The sequence below is a fragment of the Malurus melanocephalus genome, unplaced genomic scaffold (genome assembly GCF_030028575.1).
Source record: "Malurus melanocephalus ecotype Western Australia unplaced genomic scaffold, MMel_1.1 scaffold_526, whole genome shotgun sequence".
Classification (NCBI taxonomy): domain Eukaryota; kingdom Metazoa; phylum Chordata; class Aves; order Passeriformes; family Maluridae; genus Malurus; species Malurus melanocephalus.
In genome coordinates, this window is record NW_026623758.1 from 240,994 (window position 1) to 260,994 (window position 20,001).

Here is a 20,001-nt window from a genome sequence, read left to right on the forward strand (position 1 = left end):
TCCTTAAACACCACTTTTCTGTATCCTGAGAAGAACTCACACTGGATGTAGGAAACTTCTTTTCTCTGATTTGTCTCGTAAGAGCTCTTTTCTAGGATATGTAATGCGTACTCTTTTCCCRTAAATGTGACATGAAACCCTTACAGATTTTCCAGGAAGGATAATGTGATGTGATACTACTATTTCCTCCTACCCCTTGGCTTACTTTCAGTTTGCAAAGGCCAAGGGCTGCAGAATTGTTACAAGTAACAGTGGCAGGATGTCAGATATAGTGGTGAAGCTGTGATATTTGTTTGGGGATTTTTTTTTTTTTGAGATTAACTATGTGATGTATAAATATTTGTGAGCCTCTTGCTGAAGCACTGTCTGCCTTCAATATGAAATGCAAAAAAATCCTTCCAGTGCTGACTGCTGGGACTGGGCGAGGGGGCGAAAGGAGACACAGTACCTATAGGAAGTAAAAATTAGCACAGCAGTGCATTCATTGCTGTCACCATGGGCAGTTGAGCGTCTCTGGGGATCTGAGCAAAGCAGTTTTCTCAAGTACTAAACGCCCACAGCAAATATGCAGAATGTACCTTTTCTGGAGCATTGCTGTATTTGAAGACTCAAACTTTACAGATTTATATTCTTTTAGGAGTAGTATTCACTGTAAGAGAAAAAACTGATTTCAAGCAATGTCTTTTCAAAGGGTCATTGAAACCATGACGCAGAAGTCAGCAGGGACTTCAGTGTTTTCATTAGTGCCATCATCATCCTTTTCTTTGTGTCTGCMGCACTGATTTTTATGTTGGTTTTTTACGTGGTAGGTGCTGTATAAACAGAAAATGTCTATTGGCTTACCTCAATGCTTGTAAACCCAGTGAATCTGCTGAGTCGTTGCTAAAAATTCAAAATATTTGTGTAAKTCTCCTCTTCCCTATCTCTCCCYTTCTCCCCTGGGTTTATAATTCTTRTAAAACAAAAGGATTGAATTTCTTCAGTGTTAAGAGTTTGAAACTTTAGTGCCTGTGTATTTCTTACAGTTTGACAGGCAATGCTTGACCTTGAGAAGGACAGGTAGTCAGGAAATGTAATCTTTCCTTTACATTGCCATAAAATATTCAACACACTATGATTACTCTTTCTGGCCTGTGAAAAAAAAACCCTGTAGTAAAGACCTGTCACTATAAAAAAGGAAACAAAAAGAAGGGGAGGCAACAGCTGGTTTACGTCATGTGAGGTGGAGAGGGATTGGAGCATTGCCAAGCCTTGTATTAGAAGAGAAATTAAATGCTTAACCTTAAACAAATGCTATTTTTACRAGTAATTTCATAGAGTTTATTTGCTCTCTGTTTTGGAAAACTTTCTTCCCCATCATGCAAGCCATCCCCTTTTTTTAGTTGAATATTTCTGTGCTCTTTCTTCTGATGCCAAGAGCTGAGGCTYTAAGAAAAACCCTAAACATGACATAGGAGTCAGCAATATTCTGTTGGGCTGCAGTTTGGTGAGCAGCTCCAGTGATGCAGTGGCAGCTGCTGCCAGGGGCTGCCAGGTCCCTCCCTGGGGCTCTTGGGCTCATCCATGAGCCAGCCCAGCTCACTCCCACAAAACTCTGCTGGTAAAACCCYGTGTCCGCCTCCCTGGGAGCTCTGTGGGGTTCCACCGACCTGGAGAGAAACCCAGCGAGCCCTGGAACTGGTAAGAAGTGGGCAGAGGGGACTACAGGGATGTGGAGGGATGGAAAAGGTGAAACTTCTCATCTTGGTGGCGGCTGTGTCACTCTGGGGTAGCTGCAGTTTGGGTGGGAAAAGCCTTTTTTTTTGGTCTGTCCTGGGGCCTTCCAGTATTTACCTTCTGAAATGTTTGCAGAGTGGAAGGCTGCACATCCCTGAGAAGTGTTGGACAAAACTTCATCCATTTCAAAAGTATTTCTCGTCTTGCAGTGTGGTTGGGTTTAATGTATTTCTCCATTACATTGCTTTTTTTAAAAAAAAACCCGCAGCATTTCCTATCCATTTGCACACTCAAAGATAAATATTCATATGAGTAGTAAGCATTTTTTAGAAGACTATGATAAATATTCATCAAGTTTGCATGAAAAAAAAGATACTTGAATTCTCCAGCTTCATATGTTTTAAGAAATGACATTCAAAATTCATCATTCTGTTCTTTTTGTTTTAAAGAGTAAATTTTAAATGTAGRTGTGGAAATGAGGGGACTAAACAATAGGATATTTCTGAATTTGAATCTTTCAGCCAGTTCAGAGCATAATGTTCAAGAGGCAACTGCATTTATGTGTGGGTCTGTTAATCTGGACTGAGTTCTGGGGACAGCACAAAGAGTGGTCATCTCTGGCAATTAAGGGCTGAGAGATTTCTCCCCATTTGGATTCCAGGCAACTTGTATTTGGCTTCCTTACACAAGGATGATTATGACCCAGTGGGTCAGTGTGAAACGATGATTGGTTTCTTGTTCCTYACGGAAAAGAGACGGTGTAAAAGCTGGCATTAATTGTGGTAGGCTTTAAGGGGACTGGACAAGGAAGGAGCTTCCTGAATGATTTCACAGGAAGGCTCTAAATACACTTAAACGAGGCTTTTTGTGGCTGTTCTTCACTTTTTTYCCCCTCAACCAGGTCAAAAGCAGGAAGCACTTGAATTCTTGTGAAGTATCCAGCTTTGGGCTCTTTATCCCTCKGGTTTGGTGCAGCGAGCATTCCCAGGGAGCCGCTTGTTTTCAGCGTTCCGTGGCTGCTGCTTGTTAATGACTTGGCAGGGAGGCTGCGGGGCTCGGGAACCGGAGAGCCCCGGGCTCGGGGGAGGGAAGGCTCGGAGTGGTGCTGGAGCCGTCCCGAAAAGGCTTCTCTCCATCCCTGCCTTCCTCTTTGCCCTAAAGTTCACGGGTTTACCCTCACTCGTGCGGCAGGAAGCAGTGCCCGGCAGCCGGCTGTAATGCTATTGTGCGCTTAATGCCCAGCTGCCTGTTCTATGATTAGGGCGTATTTCGAGCCATCCGCTTTTAGATAATGGTTGTTTTTATTATTTTTTTCCCCCTTCCTGAACCTGGTGTTTACTCCAACCCCACTGAGATATAATTCAGTAAAAGCAATATTATTTAGTGGCCACTTGCTTCTGGAAAGGGAATCTTGTCCTCCTTTCGCTATCAACAAATTTGCATCTTTGCCCGAGCTCCAGTGCATCTGAGGTGAATGAAAGCACGGAATGGGCTGCTTTATTTTTTTGGTGGGGTTGCATTTCTGATGGCTTAACTTTCCCAGACGGCATCCTGRGGCTCGATGGGTGCCAGCCCTGGTGCTCAGAAAGTGGTGGAAGCAGGGAGGGGAGTGGGTGGAACAACTTGTGTCGGTGACAGCTGGCTCTGGATGAGCTGGCAGCACAACTGGACTGCCTCAACAGCTGGATCAYCGAAACGGTTTCCTTCTAGCAGTGATAATTTTATTGACTAGTATTGACTAATTGACTTCTCTCTCTGGATCTTTGGATGTTCTGTGTTTTGGATACATTATATCATGTATCTATATCTTTAAATTATTTGAATGTGGGTGTATTTTACAACTTCTGCTCGAACCTTCTGAAATAATCAGTTACAATTTCAACCTTCTGTAATTAGATACTTYAGGGGTTTTTTTCCACTTTGGGTCTGTGGGGGCTTTTTGCTTTGGGTTTTTTATCATCCTGTTTCTAAAAATGCTTTCTTTTAGTCCTTTTATGTACAGAAATAGCTGATTTCATGTCTCAAAGCATATGGATAGTTTCTAAAATAGCTCTGAGTTGAGATAACTGCACAGATAACTGGGCAGAGAACAAGACTGAAGTGTCAGTGCCTTTTAGAGAAGTTCAGAAGCAATGAATATTGAGTGAAATGGTGAAATCTGTAGTTAGATCAAATTTCTCTAAGCACACTGTTATTTTATAATGGCTTATGAATAATAGAAGGAGAGGTCTTTCTGTCATTGTCTGAGCAATCCCTGCACTTGCCTGGTGAATCCTACACTAGTGAATCCTCYTGAATTCTTCCAGTGGTTTGTGTGAATGGTTACCTGCCTTTTTCCTCCAGCTGACCCCAGTGCTGCAGGTGCTTTCTTTAATACAAAGTTAAATTGTACTGCCCAGCTCAGTTTCATACTGTTTATCTGATATAAGATGATTTATTCTCTTCTTCCTTTTACCATAACACTTAACAAATTAAGTGAAAGAAACACCAGGCTCAGTGCAACAAGTCTTGCCCACATAAGTGATTCTTCTGTGATCAGTAAATCTGTTTTTGTAATTGGGGTGTCTTGTTTAGTAAATAGGAGCTCAGGGCACTTAAAAAATGATGATTGCCATCTGTGCAGAATATGCTGGTGACAGTTAAAAACTTAGTGAAAAATTTCAGTGTTACATAAGCTAATAGCAGAGGGGACATTGCTCACCTCACACAGCTCTAAAATGAAGAGGAAACTAAAGTGAAAAAATAATTTTGGGGAAATGCGGTGGAGGYGTATCCTGTCAATCTTTTCTTGTGCTGCTGTTCGTAATCAAAACGACTCTTTTTCGAGTAAGAACTTGAGAAAGCCACGCAAAACTTGCTCAACCCCTTCCTTCTCAAAAAGCAGGAAGCTGTAAAGTGCCCATGGGATGGGGAGGATAGGAAGTGACCCCTGGATAATGAAGAGGGGGACAGAGGCAGTCAGGGCGCTCCTGCAGCTCTCTGAAATGCAGTCGTGAGGAGCAGCTCTCGAGTTGAAGGTGCCATCATGAGCTGTGGCASTGGCAAAAGGCAGTGCTGACAAGGAGGGAGGGGTTACCTGGGCTTACCTAGTCCAGAAGTGAGACAGTAACAGCGGGGAGGCTGACTCGGGCTGCAGGGTCAACCTGCCCGGCCTCATCCTGCAGCGRTGGACCTGCTGCTATCTTATTGTACCCCTTTCCTCTCCTGGTGTTGCTTGTTTTGTAGTTTTGAGCCTTSAGGTTTTTAGCTACATGAAGCTCACAGTACATGGCTGTGGGGTCAGGAACTGTAGTCACTTCTCTTGTAGTCCTAATAAAAGCAAAGAAAAAAATATTGTCCAAATCTGCTGAGGGATTTTGTCATTATTTTATGAAACCCTGTGCTTTATTCCTGCAAACAGAACTCGTCGCATTTGGAACTCTCCCTTCAGCCACATCTTTCTGGTGGTGTGGTTTGAACATTTCCTTTCTGTGTTTATTAAGAAGCCTCCATTGTTCACTAAATAGTTTATGAATGTCCACCAATAGCAAAGCCATTGCCCCAGTGTGTACAACTGTAGGTGAATAATAAAAATCTTAGTGAAGAAATGCTGTGGTTTTGGCAGAGGACTTCTGTCATAAGCTACTGCTTTCAAACTACAGTAATTTCAAGTCCTGTAAGGTGCTTTTTGTTTTATTGGAGCAGCATCAGCTGTGCATGTTGTATTATTGTGCTAATCCAAACTGAAACAAATGTTGAAAGATAATCCCATTAATTGTTGACTCATTTTAATGAGAGTCACAGCAGATGCACAGGTCTGCCTGCAAGGAAACGACTGTCAGAGCCAAAAGAACAAAGATCACAGCCAGGCAGGACAACAGAAGAAAGCATACTGAGTCTGCCTGCTGCAGCCAGCTCTGGCAGGACATTTGCAGTGGATGTGGAATTCACCCTTCAGTTCCTTAGTTTGTGTGATTCAGTGTAAGCTGGGACTGAGATCAGGGCATTGCTGATCAATCTTATTTTGTTAATGTTTTGGTGCTTCCTGTCAAAGCTTGGACTTCATAATCTTGAATTGGTTACCTTAAATGTGTACCCTACTTAAATGTGGTGGCATCCGTAGCAGCTCCCTCTTTTTAAGAAATTACTGAAAGCTCTGTTTTTCAGTTTAGAAATGCAAGTTGTCATCAGAAAGATGCATGATATCTTCCAACCAAAACAAACTGTAATGCTTGACTGAACACAGGAAAAGCRGCGTGGAATGCTGGAGTCTCACGAATACCTGCAAACCGAGCCAATGCAGCAATGTCTCATCTCAGACMAGGCAGATATGGGAATGTTTGGTATTGGGTTTTGTCACTGATGTTCTGCACAGCCTGCCTCAGTTTATTAGAAATTAAACTATTTCAAAAGTAGTTTCTTCTTTTAGAATATTTTGGGTGTAGTGCACAGTTCAACTTTGCTKAAGTTTCTTTCAGTTTTCCTTCTGTATCGCTGCTCTGTGAATTTGTTGCCAGAAGTTCACACACTGAGTGTTGTGCATACCACAATCTGGAAACCTCTGCTCTCTGTTACTGAGTAAGGTACCATATCTACCAAGAACTTAAATATTTTCCAGTTCTTGGCAAGAATTAGGCAGCAAGTGTTTGGCCTGACAGTTWGAAATGCAGTAATGTTTCCTGTTTAACTTCACCATCACATCTTGTGAATGCATTCACAGGGGTCATTGAACTAAAAGAGGAGTATTTATACACTTTTGCAGTTTACAGTTTATACTTACCATATTCACTTGAAGATTTATTAACTCCATGCAGAAAATGCTATGAAAGGGAGGTTCTGTTAATGCTTGTGTGCAGTGTGAAATGCAGTTACTTTGGTGGTTCTGTTAATGTTTGTGTGCAGTGAGAAATAATAGTTTTATATGCTTTACTTCTTTTTACTCCCAGAAAATGGTCTGCCTTCTTCTTTTGARCTTAAAATACTTTTTCCTGTGTCTGGGAAATGGCTCTGCAAGAAAAAAACCCTACATTTTTGCATTTTGTCAGCATACGTATCTGAACTAATCCTTTAATAGAACCTGATCTGTCCCCTATACTTGCCAAGATTCCATTTTTCAAAGATAATTCTAAACTGTCAGTTATTTGCTATTTATTTTTCTGGCCAGCACCTTCTTGCAGAAAGAAAACTAATTTATTTGTGAGACAGCCCTCCTGACTTCAGCAAAAGCTATTTTTTTCTCTTTTTGCAAGTGTTTGGTCATCAGCTATTTGCAKTATTTTAGCAGTGGCTCACCACAGTAAAGGCCTGATGTTTAACCTTTAGMGCTTCTGCACACAACAGAATATCAGTATGGACTTTTTTTTCACAATTCTGCAGCTGCAAAAYGTTGGCAATTCTGTCACCGCTGCAGTGGGAGAGGTGACATGTGTCTAAGCACAATTAACTTGGAAGGATAGCTTTTCACAGAAATTGGAGGAAGATTTTTTTTTCATGAGAGAAATGTTGACTTCCAGACTTCCTACTCCCAGACTTCCTACTCTCCTCCTTCACACTCCTGATTCTCAAAAGATTTGAGGWTAGTCCAGTTGTTATTGACATGTGTTTGGATATGCAGCAGCAGCATAAGCCTCTTAGGAGCACCTCAGTTTCCCCCACAAAAAGGATACATCTGTGAAGGGGAGGTACCAAGTTATTCGAGACTCAGTTTTGAGGGACAGGTTGGACACAATTGTGTGCAAAGTCTATGATCTCATTACCTGGATATCTGGCTCAGGCCTCAAAGTGTGGTGTGGTAACTGAGAAGTCACTTTCTGCCTTCTGGTTTGTGGTGGGGAAACTGCTGCTCACTCTTGTTCTGTCCTGTAGCTTTTGGTGAGTGAGTTTGGGTTGTAGCAGTCTCTGATAGCATCAGTGCTACTTAACACTGCTCTGAGCTGGTCAGGAGAATGAAAGGTTTGGCAGGAAGTCTTGAGCACTGAAACCCAGTTTCTGTCCAGGGCTGGGTAGGAAGCATTTTGCATCGATGTAGGAAGTTTTGTGTTGATGCCACATGAAAAGATCCAGCAGTAGAACAGCAAGAATGCAGCCATTGAGGGAGGTGCTCTTGGGACTTAACACACGAGGTGTACATAGCTATATAAATATAAAATAAGTAATTTTGATCCTTCAATATTTCCTTTTGTCACAAGAGACTAATACTTTTCCCGCAGATTTTGTTTACATCCAGAAACACTGCATTTCTTTCATTCAGAATGTCTGATTGAGAGTGGGATCACAGTGGCACTAAAAATTTGACAGTGCTGGAGCACTRTAGAGGCACTACCTGCTTATAAGTGGGAATGAAAATAAAAACAACAACACAGGATTTAAAGGTGTTGAGATTGGCTTGTGGAACTGCTGATRGAGGACATATCCAATACTTAAGCGTTGGTGTAATCTTCGTGAATATAAATAAGCCATTTKTAAAATCTTACTGGCATTTCAAGCTGTCTGATTATGTTTGTCTAAATGCTCGTGGATCCAAGTTATTTCTAATTAGAATGCCCTGAAAAAATAGATAATACATCACCTACCTTCAAACATAATTGCAGATGCAGGCATGTTTGCAAGCATTCCAGCTTCTCATTTCCTTACAGGTGATAAGCAAAATAATGAAGTCCTTATCAAATTTGCACTGTTTATTTCTCTTTTCCATTAGTCATTATTGCCTCTTTCTGCCTTACTTTTCTTAAATCTTGCTCCACCTTTCTCTCCTCCTCGGTGTATTTAATAATTCCTGATTGTGAGAGGGGGGCATTAATTATGTGCCAGTCAGCACAGGAACTGCCTGGTAGTGTCACGTTGTGGTTGGAATTTCTCTCTTCAGGTAACATATCTCAGCTTTTATAATGCATGGGTATTATGTATTATAAATGCAGAAGTGTGCAAGTGTTTCCTTAATCAGGCCAGAAATAATAATGATTCTATTTCAGCCCAGTAAAAGCTGCAGGTTTTTGCAGCATGTCTGCCTTTTTCCATATCTAAAGGGATTAGACATTGTGTTTGTGGGGCAACAGCTGTATTTTGAAACTGTAGACTGTGTTACTACCTACTTAAACCTACACAATTCAGGAGCCCTACTGAAATGCTGCTGATTGTGGAGYAAGCATTTGGGCTGAATATTGCATGTTTTGGGCTTTTGTTATGACAAAGTGTATTATAGTATAATACATTTGCATACAATACACCAACTACAGGAATTTTCACCACGAGTTTGTGTTTCTGACTCAGTTTTCTTGTCTGCATCTCCTGGAAGGTGCTATTGTTCACTGGCTGGAAGCTAGGGCTCAGGTTTCCACAGATGTCAAAGGATGTTTTTTGCCCAGAGAACAACTAGTCAGTTTTGTATAGAATTGTGCTGTGGCCAGATTTCCATTGCCCTTTTCCATTCAGGCTTTACATGGCTTGAGGATGTGACATGATTAGCACAACTACTSGTTTGAAACATAGATTAAATGTCTGCAGCATGTCCATCTCGAGCAAACGTGGCTTCCAGAGAGGATGGAGAATTTGTTAATGGCTTGTACAGCAATCATGAGCTTGAAGTCTTCCTGTTTCCCTACACCCCCCATGTGCTGAGCTGTTGGTGTGAAGCCAGAGCACATCTTGGGTCAGAACTTGTTGGAGTTTCTGTTTCCTGTAAGCTGTTGCAAAAAAATCCCATTATAGAGAAGCACTCTTTGCTATTGCTTGTGTTACCTCTCTGAATTACAGTGGATGAGCTTTACAAAATGGCTTTTGCCCACTGAATGCAACTGATATTTGCCAGTCTAGTGAGGGGCACATGATGCTGACAACRAAATTGATTCTTAAGGCCACCTAATGTTTTTGCATTGAAGGTTTGATTTCAGCTGTTGATGGTTTCACTGGATTTTGTATTAAGGCTGTGTGCAAACSGAGTAGAATAAAAGTGTGAACAGCTGCTTGAGGAACTGGGGTTGTGTTTGAATGATCTCATCAGGCAGGTCTGRGGAAGAGCTGTGTTGCCCCATCCCAGCCATATTCTCAGCTGTTCCCTCCTGCAAGGAGCAGTGCTGGGGTGAGGTCAGGCTGCTCCAAAATATCCTCCAGCTTCCAGCTGCCGTGCTTCTGCTGCTGCTCTCTCCGTGCAGTGGAGCAAGGCTGGTGCTGGCCCAGGGGAAGGAGTAGCCAGAAGCAGAAGCTGGGGCAGAAGGTGACGAGGAGAGGGGACCTGTGGCCGACCACAGAGCAGCGTTGTTCTCAGCAGCACCTCTATCTTTGGCTCGGCTTTGCGTGATGGTGAGCGATAACCTTCGACACGCATGGGTGCCTTGATAAGGCTGTGTGTGCAGAACAAGTTCCTATTCTGACCACAGCAGTGCCTCGTTTTCTTAGGAAATCCTTGTAATAAATAAGGTACCATTTCAGTGGAGATTTTAATTTGGCCTGAACAATTGACAGCAGCAATACTGAGCTGTCGACTTTGCAGCATGCTGGCTGACGAATCTGCAAGKCAAATAGTTTACAGAAAGGTCTAAGGCTTCACACTTTGACCCTCACTACAAAGTTATAAGTGACCTGAATATAGATTTATAAATTGTGTGCAATCGCCCACCCAATCTGTGCATCATACTGATCCCTCAGGAGTTAATCTTCTTCAATTTGTTTGTGAATTTAGGATTGCCCAATTAGAGTGTAAACTGCTACAGTGTCATATGGGATTCTGAGGAAAGGGAAATTCAGCCTGTCAGCTCTGTCGTGGAGACAAGCCAGACTTGCTGGTAAAATTCCCTGTACCATCAACTGGGTCTTCCTAAGAGCTTTCRSTGCTTTCACCCCYGTGGGAGAGATAGATATTTCACTTYAAAGTACCTTGTTAGGCTTTGAGGAATGGTGTGGGACAGAGCTCCYACTGCTGCAGTGCAACACAACTTTTTATGGATGGGAGAGGTACCAAAGGAAACAGAGTCAAGCAATCTCTGCCTGAGATCACAGATGTCTGAGAAACTTCTGTAGATGGAAGGCCATGTTAGGTTATCCTCGTCACTCTGGAACCAGCCACTTGACTTTTTTGGGAGATCCCTTGCTGGTTGGATGAACTGGAAGAGGGAAARATGCTGTGCTGCTGCTGTGGGTGTTGTTCATGCGTTGTCAGCCAGGTGCTGGTGCTTTGGTAGCATGGACTGCTGATACCACTGTGGACCTCTGCAGGTCTCTGTGTTRGTAGAGWCAKCTTCTGGGTGTRAGGCTACCTYRGTGTTTAATAGGAAAAAAAAMCTTCTAGGAAATAAASAATAAATAAAGAATAAATCCTTGAAAGCATWGTTGGAGTCCAGAAAATGCTGAATSATTATTAAGCAGKGTAGAGCAATTGTTGWATCCTCCCTTTCCATTGCTGTTCAAACAACAGGCTTGGCTGTAGCTGGGAATGGCTTGATATGGATGATTTTGCTGTAGGAAAAGGAGCTGGATCAGACCAGAGGGTGCAAACTCTGCAGACCGTTTGTTGTTCAGAACAGAAAAGGAGATCACCTTATGAAACGGTTGATTGGGTTTTGGAGTTGCTTTTTATGGAAACATGCAAAGAAAAACCCAGCAAGGGCAAATGGAAAAAGGTGGCAAATAATAACAGTAAATAGGTAAATAAAGTAGAGACTCTACTCTATTTTTTTAAAAAAATGAAAATATTTAAGCACTGCAGTAAATTATAAACAGGCTGTCCTCCTTTCCCTTGCTCCTCCCACAAAAATATGGATTTTTTGATTGAGAGATAAATGAATATTGACGAAAGTGACATATCAAGGTCCTTGATGTAATTGTTTCAAGGTTTTTGTTGTGTTTAGAGAACCAGTTGCTTTCACACCCCAAAACAAATGTGCATGCTTTAGGCTTCTGTAATCACATTCTAATAAGTGCTTTTATTACAGTTTCCATTGTTTGAATATAATTTCCTTTACATTTTCTTTCAGATTTTTTACCAATAGCAGCATATTGATCCTATTAATCAATTCCATTCTGCTAAGAAAAAGTCAGCTGGCTTCATGCTGTGCTGCTTTTTTTGTTGTTTTTTTAATACTTACAATAGGGCTTTTTCTTACCAAAAAAAGATGCAATTAATTTAGCTGACTTAGGGATCCTACATCAGTAATGAAAGAAGTATTCTGAATGTATAGCGTCTTGTGCACACTTTGAATATAGAAATGGAATAGTTGAGCAAATTTTTTTCTACAGTTCTGTTGGACAAGCAACAATTCAAATCGGAAAAAAACTGTGTTGGCGATTGTCATGTTCCTGTAGAAGAGATTAGAGTGGTCATGGCAGGAGTATATTTTTAATATCCAACTCTAAAAGGTTTAAACAAAATAAYACATTTCAGTGAAAAGCAAAGAATGTTTTTAGGGTGAGACACTTAAAGGRAAGACAAACACTTTAATATTCTCCGTAGAGAATTGTTAGCACTCCAATAAACGCTTGTTGTCAATCTTATATTTAATTCTGTTTCTTCCTTTTGTACGTATTTATCTTCCAGGCAGCAGCATCTGTCCAAAGCCCTTGATATTGTCTCGAGCCTGTACAGCGGGTGCCACAGCCAGGCTTGTGGAGCAGAACGCACGCAATGAAGCGGCTCAGGGAATAAATGGAASTGTGCCCCTCAAACAGTCCCCACGTTCAGCTTCGAGCCCAAAGCCACAAGGTAAGTTCTCTCAAATGTCTTTTGTTGGGGAAGTTGTTCTTCATGTCAGACTTCTGAAAGAAATGGAGCACCTTGAAAGAAATGTGTTTGAAAGGGAGAAAACCATAGGGGCCTAAGCGTGCTACTGAAATGGAGATGTTTTGTAAATGCCTCATGGTTCTGTAATTTCTGGCTTATTTTTTGAAAGTATTGCTGAATTTGAGCTGGAAGGCTCAAATTTTTGAGCTTAGAGTTTCACAGTCTTGTTTCAGGCTGGCCTGGTGGGGAAGATTTTAGGGCCTTTGGAGTTCTAGCAGAGATGGAGAGGAGCCCTTCTGCAGGAGTGTATGGAAAGATGGGAACATCATGTTTGTGCTAAACCAAAAATGCACACAGACTAGAAGCAGATTTCCCTTGTTTCTGTTTCTGTCCATAAATAATATCTTCACTTTTAAAAGTGAAATTGATCAACATATATATATATATATATGTGTGTGTGTGTGTGTGTGTGTGTATGTGTAAATATATATACACACACTTGATATGTGTATGTGTGTAAATACTTTTATATGATTTATACATATAAAAAGCCAGTATGTATATTGACTTCAACCAACTTTTTATGTGTTCTTCTCAGTAATATTTTTGATTCTGCTGTGGCTGATCACAGCAGAGTCTCCACATTCCAGAAATCTTGAATTCAAATTGAATCTGGACTGATATCTGTTAGGAGTGACATGCCATAGGAACTTTGATAATTTTAAAAGTTAAATAAAAGAATGAGTTTAGAGGACATACATCACGATGCTGCCCAGTGAGTTGGATTGCAGGAGGCAAGAGCTGGCTGGTATTGGCTCTCTTGGACATGAAAGAAGCTTCTGRTGGCTTTTCACAGAAGCCACTCCTGAGTCCCCCCAGCTGCCAAAACCTGGCCACACAAACCCAATGCACTAGARCACACCTAAATCAAGTATAGAAACCAGAATCACACAGAGCCATCATGTAGTGACATCAACAATCATGTGTATCACTTAATGTGAAAAGACATCTTGAAGAGTTTAGCATCAGTCTTGAGTTCATCTTAGAGTTATGAGGGGAAGAAATTTTTGGGCTGTCAAGAAAGTTTTATTTCCTTCTAGTGAATAAGAGCAAAATAAAGCTGTACTTTTTTTGTGTAGTTTGTTTTTTCAGAAGTTTTGCCAGTATTGTTAACCAAACTGAGATGTTTTTCCCAGTCATATGTAAATATTACTTATCTGAGTAGCCTTTCTGCACCATTTCCTYGGTCTCTGGAATGAATTCTCTACAGCAAAGTTACAAAGAGAACATGTGTTCTTCCTAAGAAAAATATTTTAGAAATCATTAGTGCATAAACAGGAATGTGCTATCAATAAACAGATTTCAAGCCTTTCAAAAACAAAGCCAACACACTTATTATGAAATTTCAGCTATTAGATAAATTATGAGTTGTATTTTACGGGACCCCATTCATTTAAGTAGTTACACAGCTGTTGTTGCTGTTTCCTAGCCATCTTTCCTTTTGTTTGTCAATACTGTGTACTCCAAAATGTGCAACAGCCAGGATTGGTGTTGTAGTCTGAGAAACACAGCTGTGTAGATTAAATTCAATAATGATGTTGTAAATAGTATTTTGTGTCTCCTTTGTTCATGGGTCGCTCTCCATTTATTTCTATTAAATATGTGCATCAGATTGAAGTTTTATAGTATACCTTTTGTTTGGCTTTTTATTGAATTGAAGCAAAACCAGCTACATTCCCAAATGCCTGTCTCATTCATTCTAAGCAACCTAAGCAAACTAGGTTGCTCGAGTTTCTTTAAAAGTGGTCACTATTTTTTTTTTTCATGTAGAGTTACAGAATTTTTGGTTTAGAGTAGCAGGAAACATTTTTCCATATGGTTGTTCTAGTCATGGAAACACTAATTGGCCTTCCATAGTGAAAGGAAASAAGATGACAGGCCTGAATTTTAGTCCAGTGTATTTAGTTGTGGAAGAATTGCAAAATGGCCTTCATCTACCCTACCAAAATAATTAAAATGAGAGATATAAACATCTAAATGACTTTGAGCTTGTGTTGCAAGTATGGTACGGCCATTTTCAGTGAATTTTGCTTTGGTAAGGGAAATAGAACTTTAATGTAGGGGAAAGAAGTTCAAAATCTTGCACTTCCAGTGAACCCTGTACTTTTGTCTGCACTTGGTCTCTGGGAAGTGGTTTAAGTATTTGGGAACAGTTCGTTCGCTCAGGGTAGCTAAGTGAAGTGAATACATTTCTGCACACAATCCAATATAAAATTCTTCCTTTTTCATTTTCATTTCCTCCTGCCTGGCATTTCAAGGAGAAAATAAGCTGTCTGATACGCTGTCTGATACGCTGTCAGTAAAAGCACAATTTTTGTTCTCCAATAATTCCTTCCATCCATTTTTGTTCCCCAGTAATTCCTTCCAGTAACAACTTAGCAACTTGTGTCAGATTTCTGTTTGGAGCACAGTTTGATTCATTAAAATCTTTGCAAATTTGGAACAAAGCCTGAAACTGGCTGAAAGCTGATGAGGGAGTTGAGCAAAGCAGTTGCAGTCTGTGTTTCTGTACCAGCTGTGAAACCACCAATGCAGTTGTGAAACCACCAGTGCAGTGCATTCCCTGATAAAAGAGACTAATCCAGCCTGGAGGAACTCAGTAGAAACAGCAAAATATGCTATCAAGTTCCAATACGAAAATTATGCATGAGAGACGAAGCAAATTGTTAAATTGTTTGAAATTTGCCCTTACGGACAAATATTTGGGCAGTGCTCAGAACCTGGCAATAGCAGAATTAATGGAGAATGACATGTAAAAATTGACCTTTTTTTCTAGTTTCCTCTATTTCTTGCTTTTTGGTCCTCTTGCACGAGTTTTTTTATCATGCCAAATTGCTAAATACTGGGTGCTGAAACTGTACCAGGCAATTATATTGTAGGATGCAAAATATGTGGAAATGCCAACACTTCTTCAAAGCAGTGAAGTGCCTTGTCAGTTCAAGACTGTGCATCAGTTGCTCATTTAAATTTTTCTAATGAGAGCTTAGGAGTGCTCATGAATCTCCTGCTGAGGCTGAAGAGGCATTTTTGTTTGGGTTGAAGATGAATTTCCAYTCCAAAAAATGGCCTGGTTTGTGCTGTTGGGAAATGATGAGGTTGCAGTGGATTCAACATTTAGACTTCAGCGGTCAGTTTTTGCTGCCTATCTGCTGTGTAGCATCAATCCTGTCGTCCTTTCTCAGTTAGTTATATAGTCTGTGGTTAAAAGTTTTCAATGGCCTGGGACTAAAAAAGCTGAGAGACCTCTTCAAGGTCTGAAATGTGGACTGAACTTCTCTAGCAAATGAAATTTGTACAGTTAAAGGTGAATTAAATAATCTAGGTAGGCTTCTCCAGTTTTGGTGGTAATTTAAGAAACCTGCTGCAATGTCTCCAAGAAAAAATTATTGGTCTTCTTTCATGATATATTATTGGAAGATTCTTCCTCTGGGGTGAACTAAAATTGTGGAAAGGTGCATCTCAAAGAGAAGATGGCTTTTTTTTCTCTGTTGAGGTTGGGTTACTGCATATTTCTTGTTGTTCTTAGGGGTATTAATCTTTGGCTTCTCTTCAGCTGTACTCATTTGATATTCCTGATTTGATATGGAGTTTGCAGGGAGGTGATGATGGATGACTGAGCCAGGAGAGCTGTAGTTGCTTACCACAAGAACTTTTAACTTAATTTTCATTGAGTCAAAGCACAGCAGSGTTTTTAACCACTGAGCACATTATGTTTTCTGAGAGAAGAGATAAATGACCTTTGCTGATATGCTTTGGAGTCTGCAAAGGTGCCTGCAGCTTTTGAGCCATTTATATAGCATTACCCMCCACTTCCTTATGTTTATATGTACTGAAGCATAAATCTTGATTTTGGCTGGTGGTGTACAGTATCAGCTACCTGAGTATATGGAAGGGKTTTTTTTCTGTGCAGAATAAGCAGTTCATATCTCCTAATGAGCTCAAAATTCTACAGTACACAGACAAGAGTATTTATAGACTCAAACAGAGCTCTGTATTATGCAGGTTACTACAATAGGCCAGTCTTTTCTCTTTTTTTTCCCCTGTAAGATCCTTGCTCTGCACACATTGAAAAATAATCTGATTAAAACAAAATGCTACAGAAGTACATTGAGGAGAGAATTAACGGAATTTGCTTTTCATAATCCCCGTTAACAAGGCTGACCTTACAGGAAGGTTTGAGGGTTGTGGGTTGTTTTTTTTGTTGGGTTTTTTTTTTATGCTACTGATTCTTTTCTTTCCATTGATCTTGTGACTATTCTTTCTCCATTGCAGAGTGTCTGGACCATACAGTAACTAGAGCAGCAGCTGGTATGGGAAATGCTGTCTGTTAGATGCTGATAGGGAGTGAGGAATAAAATACTATGCATAAGTGRATTGGCTGTTTGGTTTGTGGCTCTCTTCTGAAGACATTACAGGGATTTTYACTACACAGGGATTGTGCAGTTTGACCAGAGGTTCCTCATTGCTTGTCCCATGTAAATGCTGCTTAGCTGTGGTTTTTCAGCACCAAGTGTGTGACGCTTCCACAGAATGTCCTAGAACTTGATTTTTGTCTCAGTGGATCCYGTATAAAAATAACTACCCAACTAATTCCTTCAGCTTTTTCAGTAGACATTAATTCCCTCAAGTTTAGTGGTTTTAATATATCCTAGTGAGGATATTAGCATTTCATGAGATGTACAGAAGAACTGAAGAGAGGTGTATGAGCCCGTTACATAAGAGAATTCACAGGACTGGGGTTTATATTTTGCAAGAGCAAGAAATGTTTCTAAAATTCCTGAGGTGCTGGTCAGCAAATCCCCTTGGTGTCCCCTTTGCTGTCCCTCTCCTCCCCGAGGGGATGGCAGTGCTTATGATCAATGATGTGTCCTGCTTGTCCCCAGCCGCTTGTGTCACCTTGTTTCAGCGATCCCGTGGCCTTTGTCAGCGCAGCAGCTATTCAGGGTTGGACAATTATCTGATGCTCGCTGGCCTCATTCTGCCAGGCCTTCCCCGAGCTYCCTGGCAAGAGGAATTTGGGGAAAGCCATGGCACGGGGCTTCTCAGGAAGGACTGTGGCTACTGCAGACACCCAGCCACTTGCACAGTTTAATAGTCTGCTCCTTTCAGGCTTGCAAAGTAACTATTTCATAAGAGCAGCATTCTGAACAATCTTTCTGTACTGCATCCGTCCCCAACTTGCTTTTTTTTTGCGTGCATTAATAAATGTAAAGCTTCCAAGGACCAAGGGTACACACGTGCCCAGTAAAAGCAGCTGATCTGCAGTAATTGTCTTCCTTCTTCCTCTGACTGTTCCATTTATCAGCATTTGTAGTTGACATGATTGAAGTCTAAAGCTTTTTTGTAGTAAATTCGTTTCTTCCTAAAGTCTCTCATGGTGCTTTTCAGACTGCAGCGATTGCTGCAGTCCTGTTAAGCGCAATTAAATTACTGGAAACACAGACAAATACTACCTCCTGTATTACCTGTAAATTTAATATAAGGGAAGATGAGAAAAGAGATGGAAAATTGCCCTTAATTGAACGTTTCTGCAAGTTTATCGCCATCTATGATTAATATATTTGCAAGAAGCTTTTCAACACCCCTTTCAGATTTGCTTGATGGGATTTAAGGTTATATCTATGGTGCATGGGTTTTCCAGGGTAACTTAGGAAGATATTCTGGAGTCAGCAATGGGAGGAACACGGCTTTTTCACAAACACCCAATGYGCATCCTGTGCCAGAGCTTTTTTTTTCCTACCACAAGAGTGGCATGTGATTCCTAAAGCCCCATCCCTTCATGTTTGTAGTTGCTGGAGGGCCAATGTCTGTGCCACAATGGAATGTGGTGMCTGTGCAGCAGTGACTGAGCCCCTGGGCCACTGGTTCCACTGGGAGGGCATTGCCTACTCCTGCCAGTTTATGTCTGCATTTCAAAACTTTTTGTCCAATTTCATATCAAATGCTTTCACTTCTCCTGCAATATGTTGTGGGGCAGAGTTGTGTTCTTGGGAATTAAGTTCCTTTTCCATTACATCTCTCCTTTTGATGGAGCTGGGCATTCACTGCTCCAATGTGGAATGCATTTGGGGCCCCATCTAGGATTTTTGCTACCCACAAATGCTGCATGGTTGCTTAAATTTAATTTAAAGATTTTGGTTCTGTGACTTTAGTTCCTTTATGTGTCACCTTGTCTTTTGTGTTCTCGTCATTGCTGTATTAAACAGTGGCTGATCATTAACAATCTAATTAGAAGTACTTACGGTAAGGATGGAGAAAAAGCAAGAATAATAAAAAATGTTTTCAGGAGGGAAGTATTTCAGCAGTATAATTAGACAAAGGTTCAGTGAGTGAGGGAAGTTTAAAGCTGAAGGCAAATACCTTTTCCACTGATGATTATTATTGAGGTCGCAAGGGATAAGGTAAAGAATGAGAGCAGCAGAGTTTTGGGGGCAGCAATTTAAATCTCTCTCTTGAGCTCCACAGCATGGCTCTTTCCTTTTGGCTTAATTCTTTTTTATCATAAAACCTGCAGTTACGAACCTCACATACGTATTTCCTGCAGTACACTATAAAAACAACCAAACAAGCAAGAAAATTCCCTGATGTTCCAGCTTCTTAAAGTAGCATAAGTTTCAGCTTTTAGTCAAGAAATGTAACAAGATTCCTGCTACCAAACAGTGCATAAAGAACTATATGAAGTCCCTGTATTTGTAAAGCAGCTTTAAGTTTCMTTAAAGCCAAGAGTATCTTTTTCATTGCTGCTGTAGTTTCTTTATGCAAAAATCTYATGGGTGAGAGTAACCTGGCCTAGAGGAAGGTGTCTCTGCCTGTGGCAGGGGGTTTGGAACTAAGTGATCTTTAAGGTCCCTTCCAGCCAAAACCATTCTATGATTCTGTATTGTGAACAGCTCAAAGAAATATGATTGATTGATTGATTGATTGATGATTGATTGATTGATTGATTGATTGATTGATTGATTGATTTTTGTTGTTGTTGTTTGCAGTGCCTCCAAAGCCAATTCATCTGCAGAAGGCAGCATACCAAACCCCTAGGCATAAAGCTTTAACAAATCAGAAACCAAGAATGGAGGAAGAGACGCCTGCTGCTGTTTCCARTGTCATGAAGGAGAAGTCCAGTAAAGTGTCAGATCTCATCAACCGCTTCGAGGGAGGCAGGTATGTAATAAAATTTGAGTGTGTCTGTTGTGTGGGGATTGTTGTCACTTAAAGCTGTGAGGAAGAACATTGGTACGGTGGTAGGGCTCACTCCAGTCCCTGCCAGAGGACTTGATGGCAAAAACTGCCTGTGTTTTGAAATTGTGAGGTCCAGTTGTATATTTGGCTTTACAAGGTGTGCTTTTGCATATGGCATTAGTCCTAATTTTCCCTTAAAAAAAAGGGAAAAATCTGTAGCATTTTAAGAGCATTTTTGAAGATGTCAGCAGTTTGAAATAAGTTTAATATTGAAGCTAATATTAAATACTTTTGTTCTTGCAGAAGAAAAAAATACTTTTATAAGCAGAAAAAACTGAAATCCTGGTTTTAATTTCATA

At 40.7% G+C, this 20,001-nt stretch overlaps 1 protein-coding gene across 2 annotated transcripts in view; it reads left to right on the forward strand.

The window, feature by feature from the left end:
* Window positions 1–20,001, forward strand: part of FGD4 (FYVE, RhoGEF and PH domain containing 4) — a 100,640-nt gene that overhangs the window by 49,776 nt on the left and 30,863 nt on the right. For both annotated transcript variants that reach the window (XM_057381757.1, XM_057381758.1), the window contains exons 2-3: window positions 12,224–12,388; window positions 19,453–19,624. In XM_057381757.1, the coding sequence (XP_057237740.1) occupies window positions 12,224–12,388; window positions 19,453–19,624 (337 nt within the window). The remainder of the gene's footprint in view (window positions 1–12,223; window positions 12,389–19,452; window positions 19,625–20,001) is intronic.